The sequence below is a fragment of the Apteryx rowi genome, unplaced genomic scaffold (genome assembly GCF_003343035.1).
Source record: "Apteryx rowi isolate R43461 unplaced genomic scaffold, aptRow1 scaffold_148, whole genome shotgun sequence".
Taxonomy (NCBI): Eukaryota; Metazoa; Chordata; class Aves; order Apterygiformes; family Apterygidae; genus Apteryx; species Apteryx rowi.
Genome location: NW_020447730.1, coordinates 809,347 through 836,668, shown reverse-complemented (window position 1 = coordinate 836,668; position 27,322 = coordinate 809,347). Strand labels below are relative to the sequence as shown.

General features: G+C 45.0%; 1 protein-coding gene across 25 annotated transcripts in view; it reads left to right on the top strand.

The window, feature by feature from the left end:
• PTK2 (protein tyrosine kinase 2) overlaps positions 1 to 27,322 on the top strand; it is a 198,973-nt gene that overhangs the window by 166,345 nt on the left and 5,306 nt on the right. For 20 of the 25 annotated variants that reach the window (XM_026058522.1, XM_026058529.1, XM_026058527.1 and 17 more), the window contains 13 exons: positions 1,533 to 1,617; positions 3,365 to 3,465; positions 4,928 to 5,043; positions 5,740 to 5,840; positions 6,713 to 6,802; positions 7,346 to 7,550; positions 13,655 to 13,766; positions 15,857 to 15,943; positions 16,987 to 17,124; positions 18,102 to 18,233; positions 22,476 to 22,538; positions 24,805 to 24,844; positions 25,582 to 25,688. In XM_026058522.1, the coding sequence (XP_025914307.1) occupies positions 1,533 to 1,617; positions 3,365 to 3,465; positions 4,928 to 5,043; positions 5,740 to 5,840; positions 6,713 to 6,802; positions 7,346 to 7,550; positions 13,655 to 13,766; positions 15,857 to 15,943; positions 16,987 to 17,124; positions 18,102 to 18,233; positions 22,476 to 22,538; positions 24,805 to 24,844; positions 25,582 to 25,688 (1,377 nt within the window). The other 5 variants (XR_003252297.1, XM_026058523.1, XR_003252298.1 and 2 more) reach the window with 5 other exon arrangements.

Below are 27,322 nucleotides of genomic sequence, written 5' to 3'. Positions count from 1 at the left end.
AAAACGCCATTGACTTCAGGAAGTGTTGTGCAGTAAAAACTGGAGATGGTGGGGTCCTGTRCAGGGAAAAATGTTAAATACTTATACAGGTTTGAAATCTGTTCTGGTATCTTCATTTAGAAACAATGCTGACATACTTTGCATTAAGGGGTATCCTTATTTTTCATTTAATCCTGTCCAAGTTAACCGACGAGTAATGTTTCACTGAACTTGGGGCAGAGTGGATAAATCTAGTGCTCTGTAAAACCAACTGAAGTCCCCTTTTTTAAGGAATCCCATTCTGAAAATGCTTTCCATCGCAGTCTTTCTTTATCCTCAGTAGGAAAATACATTTTGTTCAGTCATCCAGTGCATAGTAAGAGTTTTTTAAGTGGTAACCTGCTGATTGCTTTTATTAATAATTTTTTTTTACTACATGTCAGACACTGGAATATGTGAAGGGAAATTAGTAAGGGTTTAGCCTGAAATTTAGGTGCATTAAACAGGCTGTTACTTAAACCTTTGGAAGAAACGTTATGGTAGGTGAAGGATGGGTTACAATACCACGATGCAGTTCCATCCTTGTATATATATGTTCAGCTCCCCTGTGAAAACACGGGGGCGGTTTCTGGCGGCTGGTTCTGCTCGCTCAGATGTGAATCTGAATATCCATCTCATTATGCCCGTTAGTTGCACTTGCAGAGGTTTTTATTGCATTGAATGCCACTTGCTACTAAATATCCCTGAAACACCTGATAACATATTAGGAATATGGGCTTCTCATGGGCGAGAGGAAGCTTTGGGTGTAGCAGCTTCTGCCAGGCCTCTGCAGAGCCGTTGCAGAGAAGCCAGCGGCACGTGAGCTGCCCGCTCTGCGACGCACGGCGTTGCCCTTCGCCTCGCCTGCGCTTGAACCCTCCTGCTTCAAAACAGCGTTGGCCAAGCCAGTTGGGTGGGGGGCTCTCGTGGGCGCTAGGGAAGCCCGAGCACCTAGAGCTGCTTGGCAGAGCAGAAACATTCTTTCGTAGTTTGGGTTCAGCTGAAAAGTTTAATTACTGTGGATCCTGCAATCTGCTTAACGTAAAGAATTTCAGTCCGTCGAAATTACAGCCAATCTCTGCACTGCAAAAGCCTCAGAAAATCTGTTAGTTGGCTTTGCAAGCTGCTTCCTTGCGTAAGCCAAGTACATTCTTCAGGCAGAAATCTACTCGTTTCCTCTGTTTTTGCTAAATATTGTCATAGTTTAACATCTTCAGCGGCACTAGAAAATTTACAGTACTATTCAGTTAAACATTATCTTTCTATAATTCTGTATCAATCACAACACTTTAAAATAAATAAAATTTTTCTTGGTTTCATTAGATGCAGGTGTTGTACACTATCTTGATTATAATATTTTAAGTTTTAACATGCCGATGCTTTCAAAATGTAATTTCTTAACTAAAGATATTTTAGTTATTAGTCATTTTCTTTGAAACAGTTCTGCTAGGATTTTAAAGGAATGAGTTTGCAATGGGCTGTATTTCAGCTACTTCTAAATTTTTGTCTTCCAGGAAAATCCAGCTATGGCTGTTGCAATCAAAACGTGTAAAAACTGCACCTCAGACAGCGTTAGAGAAAAGTTCTTACAAGAAGCCTGTGAGTATTAAAATATTTCTTCAGGGCCAGCTTCTGTCAGTGGTCCTTGCAAAGACTTTGCAGCCATCTGTGCCACAAGCTACTGATATTCAATTAAATGTTTTAGGTATAAAACCAAGAAGTTATGAAAAGATGTAAATGTTTTGTATATTTATATAAAATGTGTATATAATAATAGGTTTTTTATTTTTTTATATATATATATATAAATATAGCCTATGCTTATATACATATGTGTATAGCATGAGCTTTGTCCTCTCCTGCAATATGTGCCAGGCAGACTGCTTTATACCCTGGCATTGCCCGTGTATATGACTATATGTAGAATACTCGATTTTTTTTCCAATTTCTTTTGCAATTACATTCTTAGCTGTTGGAAAAGTAAATACCGTTGTTCATGGTAGTAACTTAGCAGTCAAAGATACGCTGCTGATTCTTAACAATCTAGAAAATAATTACTCATTTAAAAGGGCTCCTTATTGTACTTTGAGCTTGGCAGATCAGGAAATGCTAGCGTGGCAGACAGATAACTAGTGCTTTTTAATTTTGATTTAATCAAACTGTATTCCTGCTTCATTTTGACATCAATGAAGCAACGTTTTCATGTTATAAATCATACTCAAAATTGCTTGGAGCTTGGTTAGCWTAAGAGAACCCTAAAATTAAATGGCTGGGGTTTCTCTTGGAATATATACTTTATTTACAAAGATTTTAATAATGAAATTGGGTTCAGAGATTCTAGTTTAGTAGTGCATCCTTTTTCAGGATGCCAGAAATAGCTTCCTTCCCCCACTCTGAAATCCTCTTTAATTCAAAAAGGAGGAAAGGAGGGCAAATTTGAATGATTTAGGGATCCAACTTCAATTCTATTTAATATTTTACTGGTTGTTACTGCGCAGTTGATATTTCACCATGCACTCCTTTGTTTCTTCCTTTCTATTAATGTCTATTAATAAACTATTTCATTGATAGGGATGTCTGTTTTATTGACTTTTCAGTATTATTCCTAATAGGTAAATATTTTAAAGTGTATATTCTTATGTGTGTCCATATAGGTTTTCTTGCAGTATAATGTGTTGTTGAACTATTACGAGATTAGCTCTTATAAATAGAATTGTCAAAAGGTTTTTCTTGGGGACTGAGATATTACAAAACGTGTTGATTATATGGTTGCTGTGTGCCAGTGTACTTCTGAGCTCATCAGAATAGGAAATCCCAAAACACCTGCTGCTTTTGCTGGATTCATTTGTGATTAATTAAAAACCAAAATATGGGAGGTTTCTTCTTGTCCAGTTTTTTGAACTGAAGCAGACTTTTGCGGAAATACCGTGTATTTCTGTTGACATTGTAAACTGTAAATGTAAAAGAGATGCTACCTTAAGATTAAATTAAGGATACTTGTCATGTGTATGTCAGAAGATAAATGCTTAATCGGAAGACTGATGTTTTGCTTAACCTACTGAATACACCTCCCCACAGCATTAATAAGCATTTGTCCATCTTGCTGCGTCAAATATGCTGTGACTGCACTGCTGAGCCTGGAAAGTTAATTAAGCCCATAGAAAATAAAATCAGATGGGATCATAATCATTAAAGGAGATGTTGTGGTTATGCCGTAAACTGACACGCGAGCACTTGTCTGAAGTCCCGCAGAACTGTTATCGTGTCTCCTGGCTATTGGTGGCTCAGTTATAGACTAAAAGGTTTTATGTAATGCACTAACTTGATTTTTTTTCCCCCCTTTTAGTAACAATGCGTCAGTTCGATCATCCTCACATTGTGAAGCTCATTGGAGTTATTACAGAAAACCCAGTCTGGATCATCATGGAGCTCTGTACTCTTGGAGAGGTATGGAAAGTTCTCATCCGTCTTTGGTCTTCACCCTTTTAGCCTGTACTTTTGTAAAAGGCTGAAAAATCATTTGTCTCGATGCTGACGTAAAGGGGTCTGAAAATTCACTTGGAGGCAAAGTCCTCAAATGTGGTACCATGACTGTGTGCAGAATTGTGGATTCGGGAGCAGCAGAATTTGGCCTAAGCCCTCCACTAAGGGAACTGCAGCAGCTGAGACCAGCGTGATTTAGTCATGATTTTCAGAGAACTTCAGGTGCTGTTCCAAAGTGAGAATGAGAGCTGTGGCAAGTAAGACAACGATTTTGAGATAGCATTTAAACAGCATTTGCAAACATACCTTCTTCAGGCAAAATTATATAGTGTACGTTTTATTCCTGAAAGATGGCGATAGTAGCTTGTGTTGTGTGTGTAGCAATTGGAGAAAATTGTGAGCATGTTTGCTCTTCATGGGCAAAGAGAGCTCATAATGTTTCACTGACAGTAGTTAAAACTACAATTTTTCACCTTCTGGAAAGTAGCTTCCTGAGTGATGCTTCTTTTTCCCTGTGAACACTGAATTTATTATGATTATTTTCTGTCCAGTGTCTGCAGCAGGGACCCTAGAAAAGATGGTTTTCCTCATTATTATGTCTTTTGGATGAGTGGTTTAAACAGACCTGGATCTCAGCTTTTATAATTGACTGTTTTTCTTTGAGCCACATGCTTCTGAACATTTGAGATGAAGTAATTTTTCTTATTGCATTATAAGACATTCGTTTTAATTACCAAACTGCAATACAGTTGTCCAAGTTGAAAAAAAAGAAAAGAAAGAAAAGGGGCAGGAAAGCTATACTGGAGAGGTCATCTCCTCTCGAGAATTTACAGATCTCTTTTCCAGTACTCAAATTGTTTTCAAAGCCTTGTATTAATTTTAAGAGGAGAATCCGTTAGGTCTTAATTGCCTTATACCAGAAGTATAGTTTATAAAAAGTCTGCATTAATATTAGCTACTCTGAGCTAAAGCTGGGAATTTGAGCAAATGCAAATGTAGGTTAAAATTAATGCTGCCAAAACAATACTAATCTAACTGGTATTCATATTGGCCGTATACCGCTGCTTCCTGAAATTATCTAGGCCAAAAATGAGCAGTTTTCAAGGGAAGAATGCATGAGAAGACCAGGAGTGCTTGAGTGGGGACCAACAGCAGCATATGTATTTTGTCTTCAAAAAGAGCCTGAAAGCCATGCAAAAATTTCATCTGGGTTTGGCTAAACAGTTTTCACACACCAGAAAATCTGTCTGGTTTTCACCCAGGGTCACGTTTCTGCGTGACAATTGATTTGGTTTTCTCCTCCAGTCTAAAGGGAGGGCATGTCAGTTGGTACTTGGGTGAACTTTACACTTTGAGGTATGTTTTGTTCCAATATTTTCTCTTTCTGTCATGAATTCTGTCCTTTTTCTCTTCTTGGTGCAAAAAGTTGAGATCGTTTTTGCAAGTACGAAAATACAGCTTGGATCTGGCCTCTTTGATACTCTACGCTTACCAGCTTAGTACAGCGCTTGCCTACTTAGAGAGCAAGAGATTTGTACATAGGTAAGATTTTATGTATACATGTCTGTGTGTGTATATATATGTTTTTATATGTAACTGCAAAAATTTTAGGATGTAAGAAGTGTCCTTAGATGGTTGGCAAACCTGCTTGAGTGACGACAAGCATTTGCAGTACCTAGTTGCATGCTTTGAAGCTTACCTGCTATCTTCTTTTCCTTGACTTCTCCTGAGGAACGTGTAGCAGCAATACTTAGACACTCCTAAAATCCACTTGCCTGTTTTATGTCAGGCTCCATATTAGACTTTGGCTGTTTTTTGAGGCTCTGCAACCAAAATGACACCTTTTCCAAGAGTGCCACCTGCTGGCCCACTGCTAGATTGACCTGGAGATGTTGCCTGGCTTTAATCAGAAGGGTGGAGTTCAGCTGAGTTGTTGCTTTGCAGTTGCAACGTGTTTTCCCAAACATTGACGTTGACAGTTGTATTTTTGGATGGTAGTTGTTGCTTATAAGGATCAAGTATACTACAGTATTTCTGTAAGCTTTCCATTATCAGTAGAAAATATTATGTAGTCTTATTCTCTGCATGGACAGCTAAACCATGATTAGAAAAATAATTTGGCCCTCTCCGAGGAGTTTGATACTTCTGGGATTTAATAGATATTCATTTTTTGATGATGATATTTTACCACTTCACGTTTTTTAAATGACTGGAAATAGTGTCTCCTCTATTTGGCAGGGATATTGCTGCTAGAAATGTGCTGGTGTCTGCCACCGACTGTGTGAAATTGGGAGATTTTGGTTTATCCCGATATATGGAAGACAGTACTTACTATAAAGGTAAGTTAATATTTTGGATTCCTCTTGCAGGCCGGTGGGAACACACTTGCTTCTCACAATACTGAGTTTGTTGTCAAAAGGAAACAGCYGGATTTGCTTGGTCTAGCTGCTGTAATTGTATAAAAAGGCAAACTATTCAACAATTAATAGATGGCGGTAGATTCCTTCATGCATGTTTCAAAAAGGAAAATCACAGGGTCTGTTTTCCATTGTAAAACTTAGGAAATTCATTCGCAGGTAAAATGGTGGGTTTTAGGACAAGCTTGTAGTGCTTGCTTTGCAATTTTTGGATGATCCACAGGTGAGGCTTGTTTGAGATGATGTTCCTATTGACGGCACAATCTAACTAGCCTACAGTGAGTTCAAGGTTGCCTACAGATATTCGTGCTGAGTTTGTCCTGTCATTAGATGCTGCGTACTCCAAATAGCAATAGACTAGGGAGATTTAGTAGAAAAAAATCTTTGAAACCTACTTTTTTCCATTTTGTACGGAAAACTGAAGTTAACTCTGGTAGCTGTGAGATGTCCTGCAGCACCTGATAGATGGGAAACAGCAGGAGAATAGAGATGGCAGTATAGGGAGCCAACGACATTTTAAATCTGGTGCCTATTATGAAAGCATGTTTTTCTATATTTAATCTTCAATATATTTCTAAGTTTGCCTCATATATTTAAAAACATGCCTTATCTGGACCCCTGCTCCCCAGAACGTTTCCTTACGCCCCTTGTTTCTCGCAATAACACCGTGAGATTTTGTATGGCAGCTTCYGATTTGGTACCGGGGTGTTCCTGAGTGTGATCGGTGTATCGCGAAATCAGAAGAATGCGCCTGAGCCCCACAGCAGAACTAATGGCCCTTCCCTTCCCCGCAGCTTCCAAGGGAAAACTGCCCATCAAATGGATGGCTCCGGAGTCGATCAACTTCCGACGGTTTACCTCAGCTAGTGATGTGTGGATGTTTGGTAAGTGAATACCAATTGTTTGGTTTCTTAAACGTCCTGCTGGAGAAGCTGTGTTTCATTTTAAGTAATGCAAGATGAATAATGTCCAGAGAACTGGCTGGTTTTTTTATTGGGCATTCTGAACACCTGAACAAACAAATAAGGGTTCAGCTTCTTTAAAAAATAAAGTCTGAATGTTTTTAAGCATACGCGATTTTAAACATACATGATTTTTACCAGGTGTAAAACAGTTTGAAGAAAAGGTGAGTGCAGTTAGAGTTCGAAAAACTAAGTCTCCAGCACATTCTGGCTGATCTTAAACCGGCATGCCGTTTTTCTCTTTGTGCTTTTAACACCGTTTCAACAGAAACTGTTTTATTACATAGTTTCTGCACCAAAAATTTGGCTCGACGCCAGTGTTAAAACCCCCTCAAAGCCAAAAATACCCTCTGCGGGTCAAAACAAGCCAGCCAGAACGAGTCAGAGGGAAAAGCAAACAAAGGGGGGGTTTCGATACCGATTTCGCCGTCCGCTGACTCTGGGAAGATGTGTTGTGTTTCTCAGGTGTGTGTATGTGGGAGATCCTCATGCACGGGGTAAAGCCCTTCCAAGGGGTGAAGAACAACGACGTGATCGGTCGCATTGAGAACGGCGAGCGGCTGCCGATGCCTCCAAACTGCCCTCCCACCCTCTACAGCCTTATGACCAAGTGCTGGGCGTACGACCCTAGCCGGCGACCCAGGTTTACTGAACTCAAAGCACAACTCAGGTAGGGTTATACTTCTGAAAGGTGGTTTCCGTGTTCAAAGATGCTTATTTTTGCCGTTAAAATGTTTTTTTTCTGGGGAAGATGAAAGACCGTGTGTTCAGTTTTATCTCCAGAGGGTCGGGTCACTGGGGCTCTTTTGGAAACCTGGACCTTATCTAATGAAGAAAATCAGACTGGGCAATAAATACACCGTAACTGGAAATACAAGTCACCTTCTTTCTCTCCCCCCAAAATTCAAAATTTTTAGCAATTTGTTTATAACTTTAGATAACGTATGTCACAGTCCTCAGGGCTAGTGGTGGACAGAATTTGGAGTGATTACTTGATCAAAAGTGCAGTTGTCACAGTGTAGCGGTGGAAACGTATCGTTTCCAAAATAAAGGAACCATCACTTTTCAAAGCAGGTGCCCTGATTTGGGTGCGCGAACATTTTCAGTAGCACCTCCACAATTTTGAAGCGGGCATTGATGAAAGCTAGTTTTGAAAATCACTTATCCACCCGGTACCTCAAAATGTGATTTGCAGCGTGCCAGGTGAGCCGACGTAGCGTGCAGGTTGCCCTGTGGCAGCTCTTTCTGTGTCGTTCTGTAGCCTGCAATGAATGCAGCATGATGAATTAGCAATGACTTTCCCCTCTATGAAGCAGGGGTGGACAACCTTACATTTATCATGGAGTAAGTGAGCACATGCCTGTGACACCAGGCTAAATTTGCACACTAATTTATTCTGCAATCATTGATTCCTGTGTCCGTATCTCAGTTTCTCCAGCTGATATTTAAACTTTGAAACATCACAAAGATACTGTATAGGCACATTTAACGTTTGTGATCACCTTTGCGATCTTCTGAGCGCTCAGCGTTTATTTTGTCTAGGTCAACATTAGCCTTGGAAGCACTGTTTTAAGTTTTCTACAGCTATAAATCTGCGAGTGGCTCCGTTGTGATTTGCTGCCAAATACTTCATGGTTATGTTTCGCCTGGTTTCAAAGTTGTGCTTTGTGGCATGTTTTATTTTCATAAAACAATTTGGGCTGTCGCTGGATGTTCAGCTATACAGGATGATTCATAGGTGATTAAAATAAACGATAATTTTACTCTAATTACGATGCTCTTTCAGAGCTGCTGTAGCTACCTTTGAGTTTTTTCCTCTTTCTTAAATGTCGCACTGTTGCACTGCCTGTTCTGCCTGGAGCTCCTGCGTAGACTAATAACTGGCCTAACTGCAGAGGGACGTGGTCCTTCTCACAAAGAACTTACCATGATAAGCGAGTATCTCACCAGCAAGGCGAGAGGGAAAATAAACCCAGAGCGAGAGTAATTGTGCGGGCAGTGAAGCAAATGTAGCCTGTACTGGGAGGGAGAGCAAAGGCAGCAGTGCTTGTAGCAGCACGCGTCCGGAGCAGGGAGAGGGCAAAAGTGAAGGGCAGGAGAGATGTCACCAGAATAACGGGACAGACCAATGACTCTTTGCAGAAACGCACAGCCGAAGGGCGAGAAGCAAGTCACAAATTGCAGCAAGGCAAATCCCAGCTGGATGTAAAGGAACAAATGTTTTTTCCTGGTGAGCGTGGTTAGGCACCGAAACAGGATACCTGGAGAGACTGGGATTTCTGTGCTGGAAGACTTTTAGACCCTGACTGGAAACTACCCTGAGTGACCTGACCTTCATCAGCCCTGCTTTAGCTGGACGTTGGACTGGAGACCTCCAGGAGACCTCCAGGAGACCTTCCAACCTAAATGATTGACTCACTCTAGCTGAAGGGTGAACCGAGGGAGGATTTTTTTGCTCCTCTTGTGGTGCTACCTGATTTGAAGCAGTCTTTGGAGGACAAGCTCTCTTCTGGGACCACAGCAAGCCTAGAATCCATTTTCTTCTCTTCTCACCAAAGCAGAGACTTTTCTGCCATGCCAAAAGGGTGACCTTTCTCTACTGCTGTCCTTAGGGCTTCTTTGCGCCGCACAAAGGCAAAGTCCGCCTTTCATTGGAAAGGTTGCCAATTCCCTTATGATGAGGCAATCTCAGGCAACTAAGCAAGACTGGGTTTCAGAACTCAAATTCCCATGAACTTGCGAAAACAAGCCATTTCCCTGGTGGCCTTTTCTGTGTGTTGTTTCTGCTGCTCTTTCTGGATACTCTCCAGGGTCATTTTTCAAGCTGAGAGCAGGCTAGTTATATTCTTGAAGCCAACGATACAACGCCGCAACATTCCTCTGTGTTTTAACGACAAAAGTCCATGAGTTTGGGAAAAAAACCTTTTTTTTCTGCGTCGGAAATAGCACTGATGGGAGCATAAACATCTCATGTGTTCTCAGTTTGTTATTTGCTGCTTTACTCTTTTCATACCAACATCTGCTTTGCACAAACATTCTTTGCAGCTGCCTGTGCCCCATGAAGAGGCTGATTTCTGTAGAATTTATATAGTGTTATTAGGGTAGTAAGAAAGCAGGGTATTTTTCTAATGTGTATGGGTCCAAAGAAGTGTATAGGGATCAGTTAGGCTTCAGAGCAAGCACAGAAGCAAACAGATAGATTGTGGATTTGCAGTCTCACGTCTTCCTCACTTCTTTGCTGTCTGTACGTGCTCAATATGCTGCGGGCGTTGTATTGCGAAGGCAGCACCAGTACAGTCATAGGCTTTCTTGCAAGTCAGCTCCCAGGCTTGGGCTTGCAAGTGTGGTGCCCCAGATGTCCCTTTGGTTGGTAATTCTGTTAAAACTCTTTTTTTGCATTCTGTGTTAAGCAGGATTTTACTTTTGAGCCTCTTGATATAATTCAGTGATGTTTCACTGCAGCACTGAATGCGTTTTCCATCAGGTACCCACTGCTGTCTTCTCCTCTCTACTAAAACCAGCAAATTAAGGAGCGGTTTTATCATTGCTGTGATAAGATTGTCTGCTGGGCCCTCTGTTGGTCGCTGATGAAGAAGCACAGGTTTTAACGGAGCAGACGACCCTGCTAGCGTCCCAGGACTGCGAATCACACACTAAATACAGATACAGCTCTACAAATAATGTAAAATAACATAAAAGTAACRACTGATTCACGGTCTTAAAATCTGTTTGAGTGACAACGGTGAGATAATTAAGTGGTGAAGGTCGGACTTGGGGCTTTTTGTGACTGTGTTTGCTGTAGCTCTTGCAGTGTTGCTTATTAATAGAAGAAAAACTGATAATACGGACAGCTCTAGAGTCCTGCTGTTTTGTAGCATCCTGCCAACATTTTCTCCCCCTTTTTTTTTTTAAGAACATACTTGATATGTATGATGTAGGCTGCAAAACACTTCATTAGCCTTTTGCTCTTTGACAGTGACCACGAAGAATAATCTCCCTATAAAAGCRGTATTAAATTAGGGCCGTATGCAAAACCTGTTCCTCTGCATCCAGCCTTGTATTTCTGGTGGCTGGAGACCACAGAGAGAGAGAAAGAAGCGTTAAARTGCCGGTACTTCTTGACGGTCCCCGCGCCGCGGCGTCTGAGAACGCTGGCATTGCTTTGTCTCCTCAAATGMAAGGAGACATTTCAGGATTTCCCCTATTCCTACGTTGAAACTCTCAATAAAGGTTTCCTTTTCAATGTCACGGGCGTGTTTTAGGGAAAGGGTTCTTTGTAAAATAAATAAGCTTATCAATTAAGCAAGCTTTTAATAGTTGGGAGTTTGTCCGCAGACGTCTCCACCTAGCTGAGCAGACGAGTGACGCTTGCTCGTACCACCTTAAGATTTGCCAGGGAAAATGGTATGAATAGAAATGCTTCTCCGCTCGCTCCTCTTTGCTGCTAAAAATACACGCAGTTTGGGAAAATATGCCTAGATCTGACTTTCCTGACCTTCTGCAAATTGCAATAAACTGTTCAGAGTACTCGAGCAACTGCGCCGAGAAAAGGTCAAAAATATCTCTTGGCGTCCTCACGCTCCGTCTATGGATCGGTCTTCCCGGTGCGGAAACAAAGGCATTGCTGTAAGTCAGTTATATTCCTTGCCCGGGGCCGCGTATGGCTTCTCGGTGGCGTTCCCGTTTCATACGCTCTTCTGGGCAGCAGCGCTCGAGGGCATCCGAGCCCGAGGATCRTCCTCGCGCCACGTGGCCCGTTGGGTGGCTGGGAGAGGACCTCCGRGCAGCGGGGAAGGAAGCCGAGGCCGAGCCGCCGTTGGGAAAAAACCCTTGTTTTAGTAGAAATTTGTCCCTTCCAGTGACGCTGTTGAGCTCGGTTGTGTTGTGTGAAACACCCRGGCGTCACAGGCACCGTGGCATTGAGAGCGAAGCGGACGGGGAACGGCGTTTCCATCCTTCCCGTGCCAAAAGAGCAGACGGATGCCACCCGTGGCCCTAACCATCCATAAGCCACCTCTAAAAGTCGGCTGCTTTTAGCCAACTTTTGCCCCGTTCCCTGTGCTCCGGTTAGAGCCTGACGGCTGTTTCAAAGGCTTGTCGCAAAATACATTTCATGCAAAATACGTATTTTTTTTTCTTTTTCCTCGGCATCCTTTGATATTTCCTGGAAAAACTGTAACCGTGCTTCCTGGCTATGGATGCGTGTTGCCCGATTTCCCAAGCTCCGGAAAGCCGCGTGCCAAGTACCCGAAATGCGACCTAGCCTTAAAAGCAGCGTTCCCGCTAGTTCTGGGTGGATTCGAGTACGGATCATTTGAGGGAAATGATTTTCCTCTCCGGAAGGGAGAGGGTGCTGAAATAGAAAGCTCTTTCTCTCGTCGGTCCCCCCCGGCGGGCTGCCGCCGCCGCCGCGTTTCCGCGCTGGTTGTATCGGGATGACTTGTGCGAATAACTTGCCTGGTTTTGTTTTCGTTCCACATTCTTGCGCTGCTTCAGCAGCGATGGATGGAAATCGCAGCAGCGCTTATAAACRCGGGTTTGCTGCCGTCAGGCTAGATGGCTTCCCTGCTTTTTAAAAGTGGCGTGGGTTTTTTTTTTCCCTCTTTTTTTTTTTTTTTTCCGGCCGAGGGAGGAGAAGCGCAGCTCGGGTCTCCCACCAAGCAGGAATTTCTCCCAGAACGAAGCAGGAAAGTTCCCAGATTAGAGCACGCTGCTGCAGTCGAGCTCATCGCTCACGTGAGTAATTCGGGTGGCTGTTGAGCGGACCGAGCAGCAGATTAAAAAAACGCGGGATTCAGCTCCGCCACGAGAAACTCCGGAGCGATAAAGCAGCTGGAATCGYTCCGTGACGGCATTACCGTGTTACGCCGCAGACGGCGATGGGCCCCGCGCCCCCCTCCCGCAGAGCCCCGCGGCGGGCAGCTCCGGTGGGCTCGCCAGGCCCCATCGCCGAGCTTCCCTCTGGATATTTTTAAAATGGCAAATATCCAACGTTAATAAGCCGCGTAGCAGAGCTGGGAGGAGGCTGCCGGGGAGGAGGCGGCCGGCTCGCACTGAACTCCAAGCGCTCTTTCGCCTCGGCAGAGCGGTGGTAAGTAGCAAACTGGCGTCGCTGCTGTCTTGCGCTTTGGTGAAAACGTAGCCTGGCGACCTGGATATTTAGGAGGCGAGTGAACGCTGTCACACATCTCTGGGAAATATATTTGCTGMATGTGCTCCTGCTTAGGCTAAAATGTAAGAGGGAGGCATAGTGCTTGCAATGGTTTTGATTGCTTTGTTTAAAAAAAAAAGAAGCAAATCCTGGTAATTTGAAGCTCTGTCAAGTTTCCGTAAAGAACCTTTTCTCCTTTGTTTTGAATTTTTGCAGCAGTTTAGCAGAAGGGTTTTCTTGCGAAAGATAAGTCCTCGTGCAAGTAAATGCTTCGTTTACTGTGTTTGAGTATTTTTCTGTGTAACTAAACATCTAAAGAAATGTTAACACGCAAAAAAAGAAACTTTCTTTTTTTTTTACAGGTTCAGCCACAGCTTTCTAAAAACTAGCTGCTGTTTCTGTTGTTGAAGGCACACTGATAATCCTACAAAAGCATTTCTTCCCGAGCCTTTTTTTTTTTTTTTGGAAACGTAACCAATCTATGTAGAAGACGTGTGTCCTTCCGTTCTCGCTCCCTTTGCTGAATAGTATTTGTTTGCCTGCGAGACGCAGGGGCTCCGGCGAGAGGTCTGCTAGACACTGAACGGGAATTGTATTAAACGCAACGTTTGTGTTTTCCGCAGTACAATACTGGAGGAAGAGAAGCTGCAGCAAGAGGAACGGATGCGAATGGAGTCCAGGCGGCAAGTCACCGTGTCCTGGGACTCGGGAGGATCCGATGAAGCCCCTCCTAAGGTAGCTAAGACAGCAGAATGCAAAGCATGTGCTAAAAAAAGAAAAGAAAAGAAACAACATCCTTTTTTTCCTTTCATTTATTTCTTCAAAGCCTCCTTTGACCGGTTGGCACAGACAAAGGCATTTTGGCTACTTTTGTCGTCTGCTAATACTTGCCTGAAGTGACCCAGCTTTGTTTAGACTGAGTTATTAGAACTGATCTATACTGTAATTTTTTATAAATACTATAAATACTTTAAATAAATACTAGCTAGTGAGAYGGCACCATAAAGTTTGCTTAGGACTCATTCGTGAGGGGATAGAAAAGAATTAATTTTACTTTCTTTATTCTGAACAGAAAGTTGCGGTTTTGCTTCCGTACCTACGTATGTTAGTTTATGTTTAATCTCATTTCATTGCATCGGCCYGTTTGGATGTCCCTGATGTATCCTGCAGTTGTGAAGTCGTAACCTCCCCGCTTGCTGGTCCTCTTCTCTCGCAGTGTCCCTCAAAAGAGACATTTTGCACTTGGAAGGATCGAGCCTGTATTTTGGAAGAATTATTTTGTGCAGTCGCCACCATCACGTCCAATACTACCTGTGCCATAACCGGTTTGTGATGGTGAAGTCCTGGAGCCCGCTGTGCCAGCTCTGCTGCTGCTGCTGCTGGCTTTAGGTGTACCACCGCGGCACCTTCTGCCACGCGCATCCCCCAGCTGCCATGGGAAGGTYGCTTAGTTTTGTTTTCTTTAGTTTCCCCATAGGCCGCTTGTTGCCTGATGGATTTCGGAGCTTGGTTCTCCATTTTGATAGTGGTAGGCAACCAAGGAATATGGACAACGCGAGCGTTGCTTTCATTGCAGTGTTAAAACCAGCAAATAACCCATCAGTCTGTTCAGTCATCTCAGATTAACTCAGGTTTTGGTGCATACATAAATAGGCAATGTAAAAAGTTGCAGAAGCAGGTGAACTGTGTGAATTGGAAAAAAACGCTACTTGGTAATTAAAACCTTGTCTGAAGCATTTATTTAGCCTTGTTCTTTGGGGGCTCATCCGGATAGAATAAATGCTTTTAACGTAGTGAAGAACAACATGCTGTTAGAGATGCTCATCGTTAAAGCCTTGGGCTGTGACGCTGCCTAAACTGAACCACCTGAAAAAAGATGTGTTAGGACTGAAATTAATTCTCCTACCCCCATTTGGAGGGTGAAGTTTTTAACTCTTTGAGATGCCCTCACCATATGTGCAATGTAGTTAGGTTAGGGTTTTGTGCAGTGGTTTTTGTGTAAGATGTTGGCATGTGTACTAATGGCATGTGTCCAAATTGAATTTTGTGGCTATGGGTTTTAAATTTCTCTGAAGTTTTTATGTTTTCTAACGGTGGCGACTGACTTTTTTCTTAGGACAATTATAAAAGTTGAAGCCCTTTATAGAGCTTGAACTCAATCCTACGTGTGCACAGATAATTTATCACAGCAGTTTTGTCCTGTGAAATTCGTAATGATAGAACGGTGCTCTCCCAAAGTAATGCGGTGGGAGCCTTTAGCTGCCAGAGGGACTATAGCAGCCCGTTTGCACAACGATGAGTTGTTACATTTTTTTTTTCCTCCTTTGCTGATTTTTCTCCTCCTGAGACACTCAGCAAAAGAATTTGCTTTTGGGAACGTTCACAGAAACAACAGATTGATGGTGAAACTTTGGAGATTTTTGTATAACACAGGTTATGAACTTAGAAACGTTACTATTTGCTCCTGGAAACTTGACTTAAGAATTAGGTTCTTCTCTGGTGCCCTCTCTAGAATTAAGCAGCACAGAGCAGGGTCTTTAGTACTGGCAAGTCAATAGGCAGAAAGAACTTCCAGCACAGGCTTTTTTTGTTGAAATATCTAGCAAACGATTTAGGTTGTTCTGTTTGTGAGCAAAAATAGAGGAAACTTCAATTGTTTGTAATAAAAATAAATAACGTTGTAAATCAGCTACGATATTTATTTCGGTTTGCTTTTAGAGCTTGCTTTTGTGATTTAGCTCCTGTAAATGTTTGTCTCGCCAAAGACTAATCCTCTGCTTTTACACTTCTTTAAAGCCTCTTTTAAAATCCCTTTACCCTTACAGCCCAGTAGGCCTGGCTACCCCAGCCCAAGATCCAGCGAAGGATTTTATCCAAGTCCGCAGCATATGGTACAGCCAAATCACTACCAGGTATTACGCTGAACGCTGGGCACGCGCTCTGTCGGCTGCGGAGCTTGTAACTCGCTTGCAGCTGGTGGGATCAATTCACCTCTTGCGCGGTTTAGTTTCATCGGGTGCTGTTAGGTGTTTTCCGTTTCACATCGGAGCAAACGCCGGGTTGAGCCTGGCAGGTTTGCTGCAGGCGGCAAACGTTTCCGCAGTCGCCGGGGCCCTCGAGCGCCTAAAACCGCGCTGAGGCACGGTAGGCGTTTTTGCATTTACTGGAGGAACGCGGCGGCGTTCACGTTGGCGTTCGTGCTGGGCGGTGAAATATATATATAGCCTCCTTTAAATCTGTCGCTCAGTATACTCGCTGGCTTTGCTTTTATTCCTAACACTGCCGACGAAATTTAAAACACAAGTTAGTCCTGAAAGTACTTTAAGCATTCTTGGGTTTGCGCAAAGCTGCGGCCCTATACAGCAGGCTCAGCTGAGGGTGTTTGGGGTTTTTTTCCCAGATAGAGGAGATTTCCATTGCTTTAATGAGAATGCGTCAGACTCATTAAAACGTCTCTGATTTTTCTCGGGAGGAGCTGCCGGGCCGTGCAGCTGAGCCCAGTGCTTGCTGCTGCCCCTCAAGCCTTAAGCTCGTCGCGTGCACGGGGGGGACGTTTCCCTCTGGCTCCGTGGGGCGACCCGTGCCGAGCTCCGGACAACCCGAATGAGCTCCGCGTCCCTAACTTAGCAATGCGTCCGTAGGGATATTTTTGCTCGTCGGGGGACTTCGATCTTCTTTGCCTCCAGAGGCTACAAAGTACTTTGCAGTGCTGCTGTTTGGCTGGGAGGCCTCAAATAGCATTAGGATTAGAGAAGGGGTTTTTGTGTGTGTCATATTTTGGCTCGGCTTCCTTCTTCCGGTGTCGCTTCCCCTCCTCCCTCCCCAGGACTGCCTGCATTGAGTCACTTCTGTGCTCTCCTCTTGGCTCCCTTGAGGGGGAAAAAAAAGAACTTCTAAACATGGAGAAGCACAGGGCACGGTAATATAACCTCTTTTTTTTCCCTTTCTCCCGAAGGTGTCTGGCTACCCTGGTTCTCACGGGATCCCCGCCATGGCGGGCAGCATTTACCCTGGGCAGGCTTCTCTCCTGGACCAAACTGAGTCCTGGAACCATCGGCCTCAAGAAATATCAACGTGGCAACCAAACATGGAGGTATCGTGGACCAGCGCGTCTCTTGTGGCACGCTGTACACTAAATGCACTTTGTTATTATTATTTAGGTACATCTGGAGATTATTGTGGGAAAATTAAGTGCATTTGTCTGGGGTTTTTTGTTTGTTTTTTAATTCCTTGATTGCCGTGGGATGGGAGTCGGGACTGAGTTCAGTTCTCTTTGAACCAAAATCTCTTACGTGAGGTTGGGCATAAAGCGTTTGTACTCTTTATGCTAATTCTTGATGAAGTTATTGCTGCTTAGCATCTTAACCTAGACATTGAGGCTAAATGAGCGACTGCAAACATTTTAGGTTTATTAAAAGAAGGCTCTCCTGAAACGTGTGGCTGTTAATAGAGGAGGGAACATTTGTGTTGAAGTGCTCCACAAACCTCTTCTTGAGTTGTGTTCCTAGGAGGTGCTCTTCAGCCTCTTGGGATTGCATAGCGCTGCGAGGAACAACAAATTATTTCTCCCTTTAGTCCTCTCTGATTTTTTCTTTTTTTCCTGTTCTCTTTCAACATTTTTTGCTTTTTTAATATGTTTTCATTGTGTGCTTTACAAGTGTTGGCTAAAATTGGAAAAGATACCCGTTTGGATAAAAAAGTGTTTTGCAATTCTAGCAACCGGATTGTTGCATTATTGCTCAAGACCAAGAAAATGAATTTGGTAAATGTTTTTGTTGTCCTACTTGAGTGAAGTGCAAAGTATGGAGTAACAACGTTATTGGAAGACAAAGCAGAATTTTTCAAATCTTTTGGGTTTCAGGGATTAGGAACAAGGCAGTTAAAATGTAGCAGTGGGAAAGAGTTTCTTCTGATGGTCTGCTTCAGTTCCTAAGGAGATCAGGGACTCTGCTTGAGCACTGTTGTGTGTTTGGGCTTTTTAAAATCTATTCTTTTGTAATCTATAAGAAATTGCAGCTGTTTATGCAAATTTCGAGGAGTTGTGAGACTGAACAAAGCTAACTTTTGTAGGATTCGGGCACTTTGGACATACGAGGAATGGGACAGATTCTTCCCACACATCTCATGGAGGAGAGATTGATACGACAACAACAGGAGATGGAAGAAGATCAGCGCTGGCTTGAAAAGGAGGAACGATTCCTGGTAATGCTTTGTTTCATAGCGCTTCTTAATTCATTCTGGCTTTTTTTTTTAAAGGTTGCTAAACTGATCAGTTTTATTGAAATRAGAATAATTACTGAACAAATAAGTCGGCACCAAAACGTGGGTTTGGAAACAGATTTTAATTGAAGTGATCAGCTAGTAAGCGAGTCCTGTATTATAAATATCTCAGACAGCTGGTTTCTTTCGTGAGTCTCGCTTTATTCACATGAATATTTATGTATAGGAAGTTGTGGGTACAATTCTGTGGCAATCTGGAGATTGGCTGGTGTTTTTTTCTTAAGGAGATAGAGCGGTGCCTGCTCTACCCCTTAAAAAAAAATCCTGACTGTAGTAAGATTTGTAAACAGAGACACATTAGTGGGAAGAAGTAATTTAAAAGAGTGTGAGAAAATAGCCTCTCTTTAAGGGGAAAAGCTCTGAGTACCACCAAGGAGGAGGAGGAAGAAATGCATTGGTAATGGGACTTTTTATTGCCGTTTCTCCGCAGTTTTGTGGTTTCTTGTTGTCAGTTGGGGTTCAACTCTGGCTTCCCAGTTGTCAAAATTCAAGTTCTGTGTTCAAATTCTTCTCCTCGAGACTGAAGGTGCCTGATGGCCACAGACACGGCACGGGACAGCAGTGACGTGTTACTCTGGGCTCCTGCTGGGGAGCCGACGGGCATTTGAATGCCTGTTGCAAACTGGATACGGATTTATACATGGTGTGAAAAGCTAAGCAGGCTGTGATGATAGCAACAAGATGTATTTGAACCCGAAGCAGGATATGTCAAAGGAAACTGCTTGGTTCATAGGTAGGTATTTCAATTTTCTAGTTTTAGSCATGAAGTACTCAAGGTGGTAGAAAGAAGTAACAGTCATTAGACCATTTGTTTTTCTTCTTAGGCACAAAGAGTGTTAAAAGGCTCTTTATTGGGTGTGTTTATTTTGATTCTGATTTTGAATAGTGCAGAGAAGTAAAGGTTGTTTCTAAATTATTCACTTGTCTTTGAAGTGAATAATCTGCGTCTGGCCGAGCCTGTTTGCAGCAGTCATCGTGGGGAGCCACCCTTGGAGGCCTTGCAGATCTCCTGGAGATAGCCACAGTTTACACACAAGAGTCCAAACACAGGTCCAGTGTAGAAATAATCTAAATGTATCTAAAAAGCAATAATCTAAATATCACACACACTCGTGCTCTCTCTCGCTCCCTGCCCCGTGTCTCCTAGTAAAGGAATGACATTTCTTCTCTGGGACTTTCCTAACATGACTCCAAGTGTTTGAGGGAGGAGAGGCAACTCGTTTGCTCAAGAGTCCTGTTCCCGTCCCGCGCTTGCTCTGACACACCTTGCTGCCAGAAAGCTAAACCTGGGATTTYGGTAAGCCGTCTTGCCGAAGCGTGGCTCTCCTGTGCCCGCGAGACGCTGCGATGAGCAGAGAAGTCCTCCGTGGGGTTTCTGTTGGCACGACCGCTGTTTCCCCCGAGTAATGCCAGCTTGCTCGTGACTCAAAATTTACTGCTGCTTCTGCAGCGAAAAAACACGACTCCCAACACGTTAGTACGAGCGCAAGCGGCGCTGATGCCGCGCTGGCTGGAAGMGACGCCCCGGCTCAAGGGTTACGGTGCGGTGGCACTGGAAGGAAGATCTGCCAGCGCTCGGACAGGCTGGTGTCTGTGTGAGCAGCTTGCCTAAAGCTGCTCCTTGGAGAACACGGAACTGGTCAGTCCTGGGAAGAGCTTCGGTGTGCGAACTGTGATCGTGACGGCATCCAGAATGCGGGAATGCGCCTCGGAGGAGAAGGAAGCAAGCTGCTCGCTCCGATTCAGGAGCTTTGTGGGAAGCCCCCAAATAAAAACAAAGCTGTGCTTTAAAAAATAACGAGTGAAGAACCGCTAAAATTTAAACCGAGAGTCATCCTCTGCGTCTCTGCGCATCTTTTTAGGGCGTAGCGTAGGGAAGTTGGTGATTTTTATCCCCTAACTTTTGCCCTCTAGGTTCAGAAGCTGGGGCTAATGTCTCTGCGTGTTTTGCAGAACGATTTTCTTCTTTGGGGTTTTTTACTGAGCTCCTTCCCCGCATATATTTAATTTCCAGGTCRAGCCTTTCTGTTGTGGTTGTGCTGACGGTGCCGGACCTTGTTTTAATCTATATAAAGCAAGCATGTGTGCGCATGCCTTTCAGTAATTTCTCAGCAGACAGAGCAACGTTGTATTAAGAAATTTATAGTCCTTTCCYGCGATAGGCTTAGAAGAAATAACTTGCATAGTTTCCTTATCGTGTTTGGTTTTGTTTTTTTCTTCTGAAATTCCCACATAGTTGTGGTTTGGGTTTGTCCTTTTTTGACACTGAGAACTGCAGTTCAGCTGTAATTGATGTGAGCTGTTGCTAAAATAAGATTTTAATTTTTAGCCTGAGAAAATCCCACCGAGGCATTATAATTTGGCATGTCGTGAGAATACCAAGACGTGCACGCTCTTTTATTAGTGAGGGACCAGAAATACTGGAAATAAAATAGATGATGTTCCACTATGCCAACGTACACATCCTGTCTGAAAAGTCCTCCTGACGTTTCCAAGGATCTCAGACGGAGGACTGTTTCGTTAGAGAAACTTTTCAAGGGTTTTGCTTTTCTGCAAGATTTAAATAAAATACAATTACTCCCCGAAATCGATACCTGTAATGAATGTAACAGCAAGGGCAAGAGTTTTTGCTTAAACTTGTGTTTTAGTTTAACCCCGCTGGTGCTTTCCCAGGAGGATTTTCTCAGCGCCGGGAGGAGCGAGGCGTTTCGAGGAGCCTCCCGGCGTTGGGGAAGGGGCAGCGGGGCGGTGTCGGGGCGGCAGCAGGACGGGTCAAGCACGGAGCGGGTGAATTTTGGCACGAGGATGTTACGGCAAAACTCTCCGAAGCATCTCGGGATTGAAACTTGAGCAGCACGTTGCTACGTAAGGCGATCGGGGGGCTAAAATTAAAGGATCTGTAGAGTCTGATCGCTTAGAAGGATGCTGCGAAATTACTCCGAAGAGTTAAAACGCAAGTTTGGTCTTAGATGTCACCTGCACTGTAAAAACGAGTTAGTCTGTGGAAATCTGGAGGGCGAAGGCGCAGGCGGCGCAGGGAGCCGCGCCGGGGGCTGCGTTGCGGGCGGCCCTCGAGCCRGACCGGGCTCCTTCGGTTGCCAGCGGGTGAAGCAAGTCTGTTAGCGTTGGGGTAACTTTTGCTTGCTTCTCCTCTTTTTAATCGGGAAAAGCGTGTTATTCGGCCTAGGGTGGATGTTGGCGCTTCCGAATCTTGTAAAATGCTAAATATTTYGCTCGTTTTGGGGTCTGGGCTGGGGGGAACTTCTGGAGTCATAAATAAAATCTTAGATTTCGTAGATCACTGAGTTAAAGACCCCTGAGATCAAACAGGCTTTGGCCGTTTCCAAAGACTTTGGGCACTTGCCGAGGCTTTTTTCTTTTTTATAGTTGAACAGAAATAAAAACGAGCTCCCCTTCCTTTGCTGAACTTGTCTCTCAGGGCGGTGTTAACCTCTGCTCCAGACCAGCTTGTCCTTTGCCTGTCCCCATGCCGAGTTTTTGTTCTGGAAGAATAAACGCCGCCTGTCTGCATTTGCTGGGGAGATGCGAGAAACGACCGGTTACTATAAGAAAAAAACCCGGGTGGTTTTATCCTTCCCCCGTGAACCACCCGACTCCCTCGTTCCCGCGTTTTGCCTAAAACTCGCAAAGCAGAAATCGAGCCGTTTGCTGCCTGCATGGGAGGAAGAGCGCGGCCGGGCTCCCTCAGGAGCTCCGCGCAGCGCAGCGCCGGCAGGCAGAGCTCCGGCGGCCGGCGCCTTCTCCGGCTCGGCGCGGGAGCCAAGCGCGCGTGACCTCCCTGGAGCAGGAAGCGGGAGCTAACGCGCAGCAGCGGCGCTCCTCCCGCGGCGGGGATCGTGCCGCGAGGGGAGAAAGCGATTCGCCAAGTGGCTTGCGCTGCCTTTGGGAAAAGGAAAATGCAGCTTTTCCGATGTTGCCTTGGGGAAACGGTACTGGCAGTATTTCTGGCCCRGGTTTTTTAGCCGGGGTAGCTGCGAGGGAGCCTGCCGGGGCGCCGGGAGCCACCGCAGGGGCACGGAGCGGTGTGGGATGCCAGCACGCGCTCCTCCGCCGTGTTTTCCTGTCTTTACCGTGATTTCCATCCCAGGCAGGTCGAAGCTGCCGGCAAAGCGCAGCATGAAGCTTCTCCTTCTTTCCTTGCAGAAACCTGACGTGCGGCTCTCCAGGGGCAGCATGGACCGGGAGGACGGAGGTCTCCAAGGCCCGGTACGTGTGCGCGGGAGCTTCCCGGCTCCCAGCTCTTTCTCCGCTTCCCGGGTAGAACAYGCTGTACGCTGGCTTGATTTTGGGAGGCGAGTTAAAGCTTTTGCTAGCTGTTTCCACTACGATTGCATGCCGGCACAAGTTTCCAAGCGGCTCAGCTTCTGCGGGAACAGCAGCTGGGGCAAAACTCGTTCAGGCAGCAGTTTGGGTGGTTTTTTTTCCCCCCCCAGAAGCTGCTGGTGAAACAGATACCAAAACGTTTCCGCAGACACGTCGCAATTATTTTTAAGTGCCTGTGCGATATATAGCCGGGCCTTTTATTTAAAAAATACAGAGAGTTGCTCAAACTTCTGTCAACAGGAAGCGGGATTAAAATAACTTTGGCAGTTGTTTAAATATCTGAAGGGTTTTCTTATAAGGAATGTAAATGTTACTGTTGTGTTACCCAGAACTCTGCCCGGGGGGAATGATCCGCTGTGAAACAAAAGGAATAAACCCCGCAGCCATTCATTTTTTGCCAGGCCACAGCTGCAGCTGCGGTATTTCTTACGGGCTGAACTCCTGTCTGTTTAAATAAAAATAACTCTCCGACTGTTTAATTACCGTTGGAATCGCTGAATCACGCTGATTGGAAACAGGGGACTGGGCTGGAGACCACGGCAGCGACTGAAGCCTGACGGCTGCTCTGTTACTYGTCTTCGGCGATCACCTTTAAAGCGTTTCTCTGAAATTACTGTTTTAAATTCGCTTTCCTACTTAGTCTGGGATGCGATTGTAAAGTCCTGGTTCGGCTTCAGTATTGAAGCTTTTGAACTTTGGAGCTTTGGTTTCTACTCCCGGTTCCTGAAGGTGCATTTTTATTTCTCAAGTCTGTAATTAGCGACGTGAAGGAGGCAGGTTGAACGTGCTCCTGTCTTTCTAGCCATCGCATTTCTGCTCTAGAGCACTAAGTTGAGAGAATATCATCTCTGAAGCTTGTAAGAACTTCTTAAGCGTCTGTCTCCGGCTTTCTCCCCATGTGATATATTATTAGTTGACCTTGCTTGCTATAAGTTGTGCTTCTTGCTACAGTTTTCCATGACAAACTGGTAGAAATCTCAAGTGTCCTACAAGTTTCGTAATGGAAAGATGATCCAGTTGTCAAGACACGAGCTTCTCTGCTCAGGTCTGAGGGTCTCCTGCGGACTTGCTGCATGCTGTTGGCCAAGTGCTTGGTGTTCTTGCAGTTTTCAGCTGTCTAAAACCAAGATTAGGTGCCTATGGAATTGGGAGCTACGGATCGTAACTGTACTGCTCTTGTCCCTCTTACCTGGATATGTTTTTGAGAATAAATAGAGAAGGTGAGGTGGTCAAAAACAGTTGCTTAAAGGGTCAGAGAAGAAAGTTAATGAATTAACATTCTTAGGCAGTGATTTATGATAGCATTATGCAGAGCTGAAGATGAATTTGAGCAAATACTAAGTTTTTCTGCTATAAAAAGTGAATTCTAACTTGTCTGAGCATCTTCTTCAGTGTCGAAAAAGCAGCGTCCTGAGGGTCTGCTGCAAAGGAGTGTTCTGACTGCACAGCAAATGATCCTTATTTTATAAACAAATGCCTTGCTGAGATGTCTTACTACTAGACCTATTAAATTTTAGCTTCCTTCAGGGTTTTACTATGCAGTGGAAATTCCTTTGTGCAGATGCATTTGCATAAAATGTGACTCACTGGATTACAGTGTCTCTTCTGACACAACAGTTCCGAGTTTTGTTTGAAGCATTAATTTGGTTGCGACTCAACAGATTTTCATCTTTCTTGGCATGAAGATTGTGTAACTATAATTACCAAAGAAAGTCACAAAAGTAAAACAGCTTGGAAGCCTGTTAACGTTACTGAAACGGTTCAGCGGTGCAGAAATACCTCAGTCTTCTAATAGTTCCACTGCAGTTTGCTCCTCACCACCATGACTTACACGGTTTGATTTCTGCATAAAGAACAAAACCGACTGCGAACACACCAGCTCATTTGACTAACGGTGATATCAGCCTTGCAAGGATAAATTGTTCTTAGCCTAGGCGGAGGCCAGGGCTGTTGTGAAGAATATAAAATACGTGAAAATATTTTCATATTGTGAATGATACAGTTAGCGTAGCTAATGAGAGCAAATAGGGAGGTGTTTTTAAACGTTGGGAAACGTGCTGAGAACTGTCTACTCTCAATGCTTAAGATTATACTAATGCAAGTTGTGAGCACTCTAATAACCAGTTTAAATGTGTATTTTGTTTTGTAGACTGGTAACCAGCACATATATCAGCCCGTGGGTAAACCAGGTAAGCAGCAAATTYCTCTCTTGTCCCCTTGAGCCCTTGACTACAAGTCTTCCAGCCACAGTAGTGAACGCAGATTTATGCTGGTGTTTTCACCCAAGGGGTGGATTCGGTTCTGGATGAAAGTCACGACATGTAGGGGTTTCGGTGTACTCTGTGTGTTCAAGTTTCCCCTACAGTCACCAGGGATTTGGTCAGCAAAGCCTAGAAAGTGTTTCAGCAGYAGCAGCCAGGACGTGTCTAGAGGAAGCTGAGTCACTCCGTAGGACTCCGTGGAGCGCGGAGTTCAGACACGTAAAACGCAGGTAGACACCTAAATTCAGGTTTCTCAGTCCGCTCTGAATCACATCTAGGCTTTCTGCCATGAAGCAGTCTAGTTTTCCAGACATGCAGAGCGTGGGCGGCACTCAGGTATTGCGGTACCAAGTGCGAAACACTTCTCAGGTCTGGGCTGGTGGCCCCGCGCAGCAGCTGGCCCCGCAGAGGGGCTTGTGCGGTGCCGCACCAAGATGGCCACGTCTGCGTAGGGCTTGATGAATTCCACAACCTTTTCTTGAGATGAAACACAGATAAAAGCGGAGTTCATCCAGGTGGGTTTTTTCATAAGACACGTGATGGCGTTAAGATCTGCATTTCCTCTGCCGGTGCAGTAAAGCACCTTTATTGCGATGACAGGCCGGAATTAGGCAGGTTTAGCTGATACATCGGTCCTCTAAAACRCAGATTGTTTTGTTAACCAGATCACGCAGCTCCGCCAAAGAAACCTCCCCGTCCCGGAGCCCCCAGCCACCTGGGCAGCCTCGCGAGCCTCAACAGCCCCGTGGACAGCTACAACGAAGGGGTGAAGGTACATGGCTCAGTGTCCCGTGCAATACATTTCGGGAAATTACCCCTCAGAGGTTAACTTATCCTGAAGCAGAGAGACCTCGGAAAGCAAAAGCAACTAAACTTCCCAACTCACTGTGTTGTCCTGGGTCATACCTACACCAGCGCTCAGTCGCAGATGAGCGAGACGTGTCTGAGCTGTGACGCTCCAGCAAGCGCCTGCTGCAGTGTCAAGGCCCCTAAAACCCTGCTGGCTCTGGAGAACAAGGGAAGAGGGCGAACGGTGTGGTCAGGGCGCTCTGCCTGTGTAGGTGATAGGATACGTGGTTAGAAATACTCTCTAATTTGTTGTTTCGCCTCCAGTAAAGAGGCAGCAACACCAAAAATGAGACTTTTTGGAGCTCTCTGGCAGAGAAGTGCTATGGGGAGCTATAAAACGCTGCCTGGTCCCCCGTGGCAGCAGCTGGTGTAGGTGGAACGGTTCCTCAGCCTGTCGACCACCTCTAAACTGTGTCTCTAGGCTCCGTTCTCTGCCTTTGGGACTCCTCAGGTTCCTTATCCTTGGGAACTAGGAACCTGAGTGACCTCGGTGCCTCCCGAGGACAAGCAGCGGAGCTATTTCTGCCGGCGGCGGTTTCCAGCGGCGAGACACAGTGCTGGCTGGCYGTTCCCTGTCCCTAATGTCCTCGCAGAGAAGCGCAGCTTGCGCATAGACATAGCGGTTTCGTCACTTTATGACCTTCGCTGCTGGAAAAAATCCCCCCCGACACACACGCAGACTTTGGCTCTGACTGCAGTGTTACCGCCCCGAGCGTTAARGCAGGGTCGCTTGGGCTGCTGCTGCCGGTTCCTCTGCTGACGCCGTCAGCAGCACCCAAGGAAGGGATTTGTTTGTGCTCCAGCTCTTCTGCGCGAGGAGGAAGATGGGGTCAGCAGTAGAGCGCAGGCTCCTGCAGAGACACACAGTCAGCAATTGCTGCCGCAAGAGATGTTAGTTTCCACGGAAGGAAAAGGAAACCTCCCGCTAGTCTGAGCCCTGCCAAGTGCGTACGAAAGAGCTGGACTCGGTGCCGGGGTAGGCACAGATATGGCGGGACACGACACTTATTTTAGGGGGTTTAAGCAAGTACGGAAAAGAGTCCAGTTCATCTGACCGCAAAATTCAAAACTAGCCATCAAAGCAGTGTGTTTAGCACAAACTGGCCTTTCAGCCACTGCCTCTGTGTCCCTCCTGCTCTCCTCTTTGGAGATTATCTGCATGTTTGAGAATCAGCATAAATGGACGGCAGCGGCGAGTCTGAGCAGGGTTATTTGTTGCAGACTGGTGCCAGGGCTTTTCAAGCTGCCAAGCCTCAGAAAACGTTAAAAAGCAGCAGCAGATGCGTTACTAAACTTGGCTTCTCTAGCTAAAACTTCCTTTGTACGTGGTGATACTTGCACCACGGTCTCTCCCTTGTCTAACAGTGTACCGTTCCTTGCTGAGGCAGTGTCAGCCTGCCTGTGCAAAGAGGAGCCTTAGTGTTGATGTTGGCTATAGAAACAGCGACCCAAAAGAGTTAAGAAACGCGGATATCCTTACGCTGAAATGTTAGGAGCTACCCGTAGGAATGAAGTGGTTTGGGTATAATCCCTCTGGAATGGCTCCCTAGTAGCTCT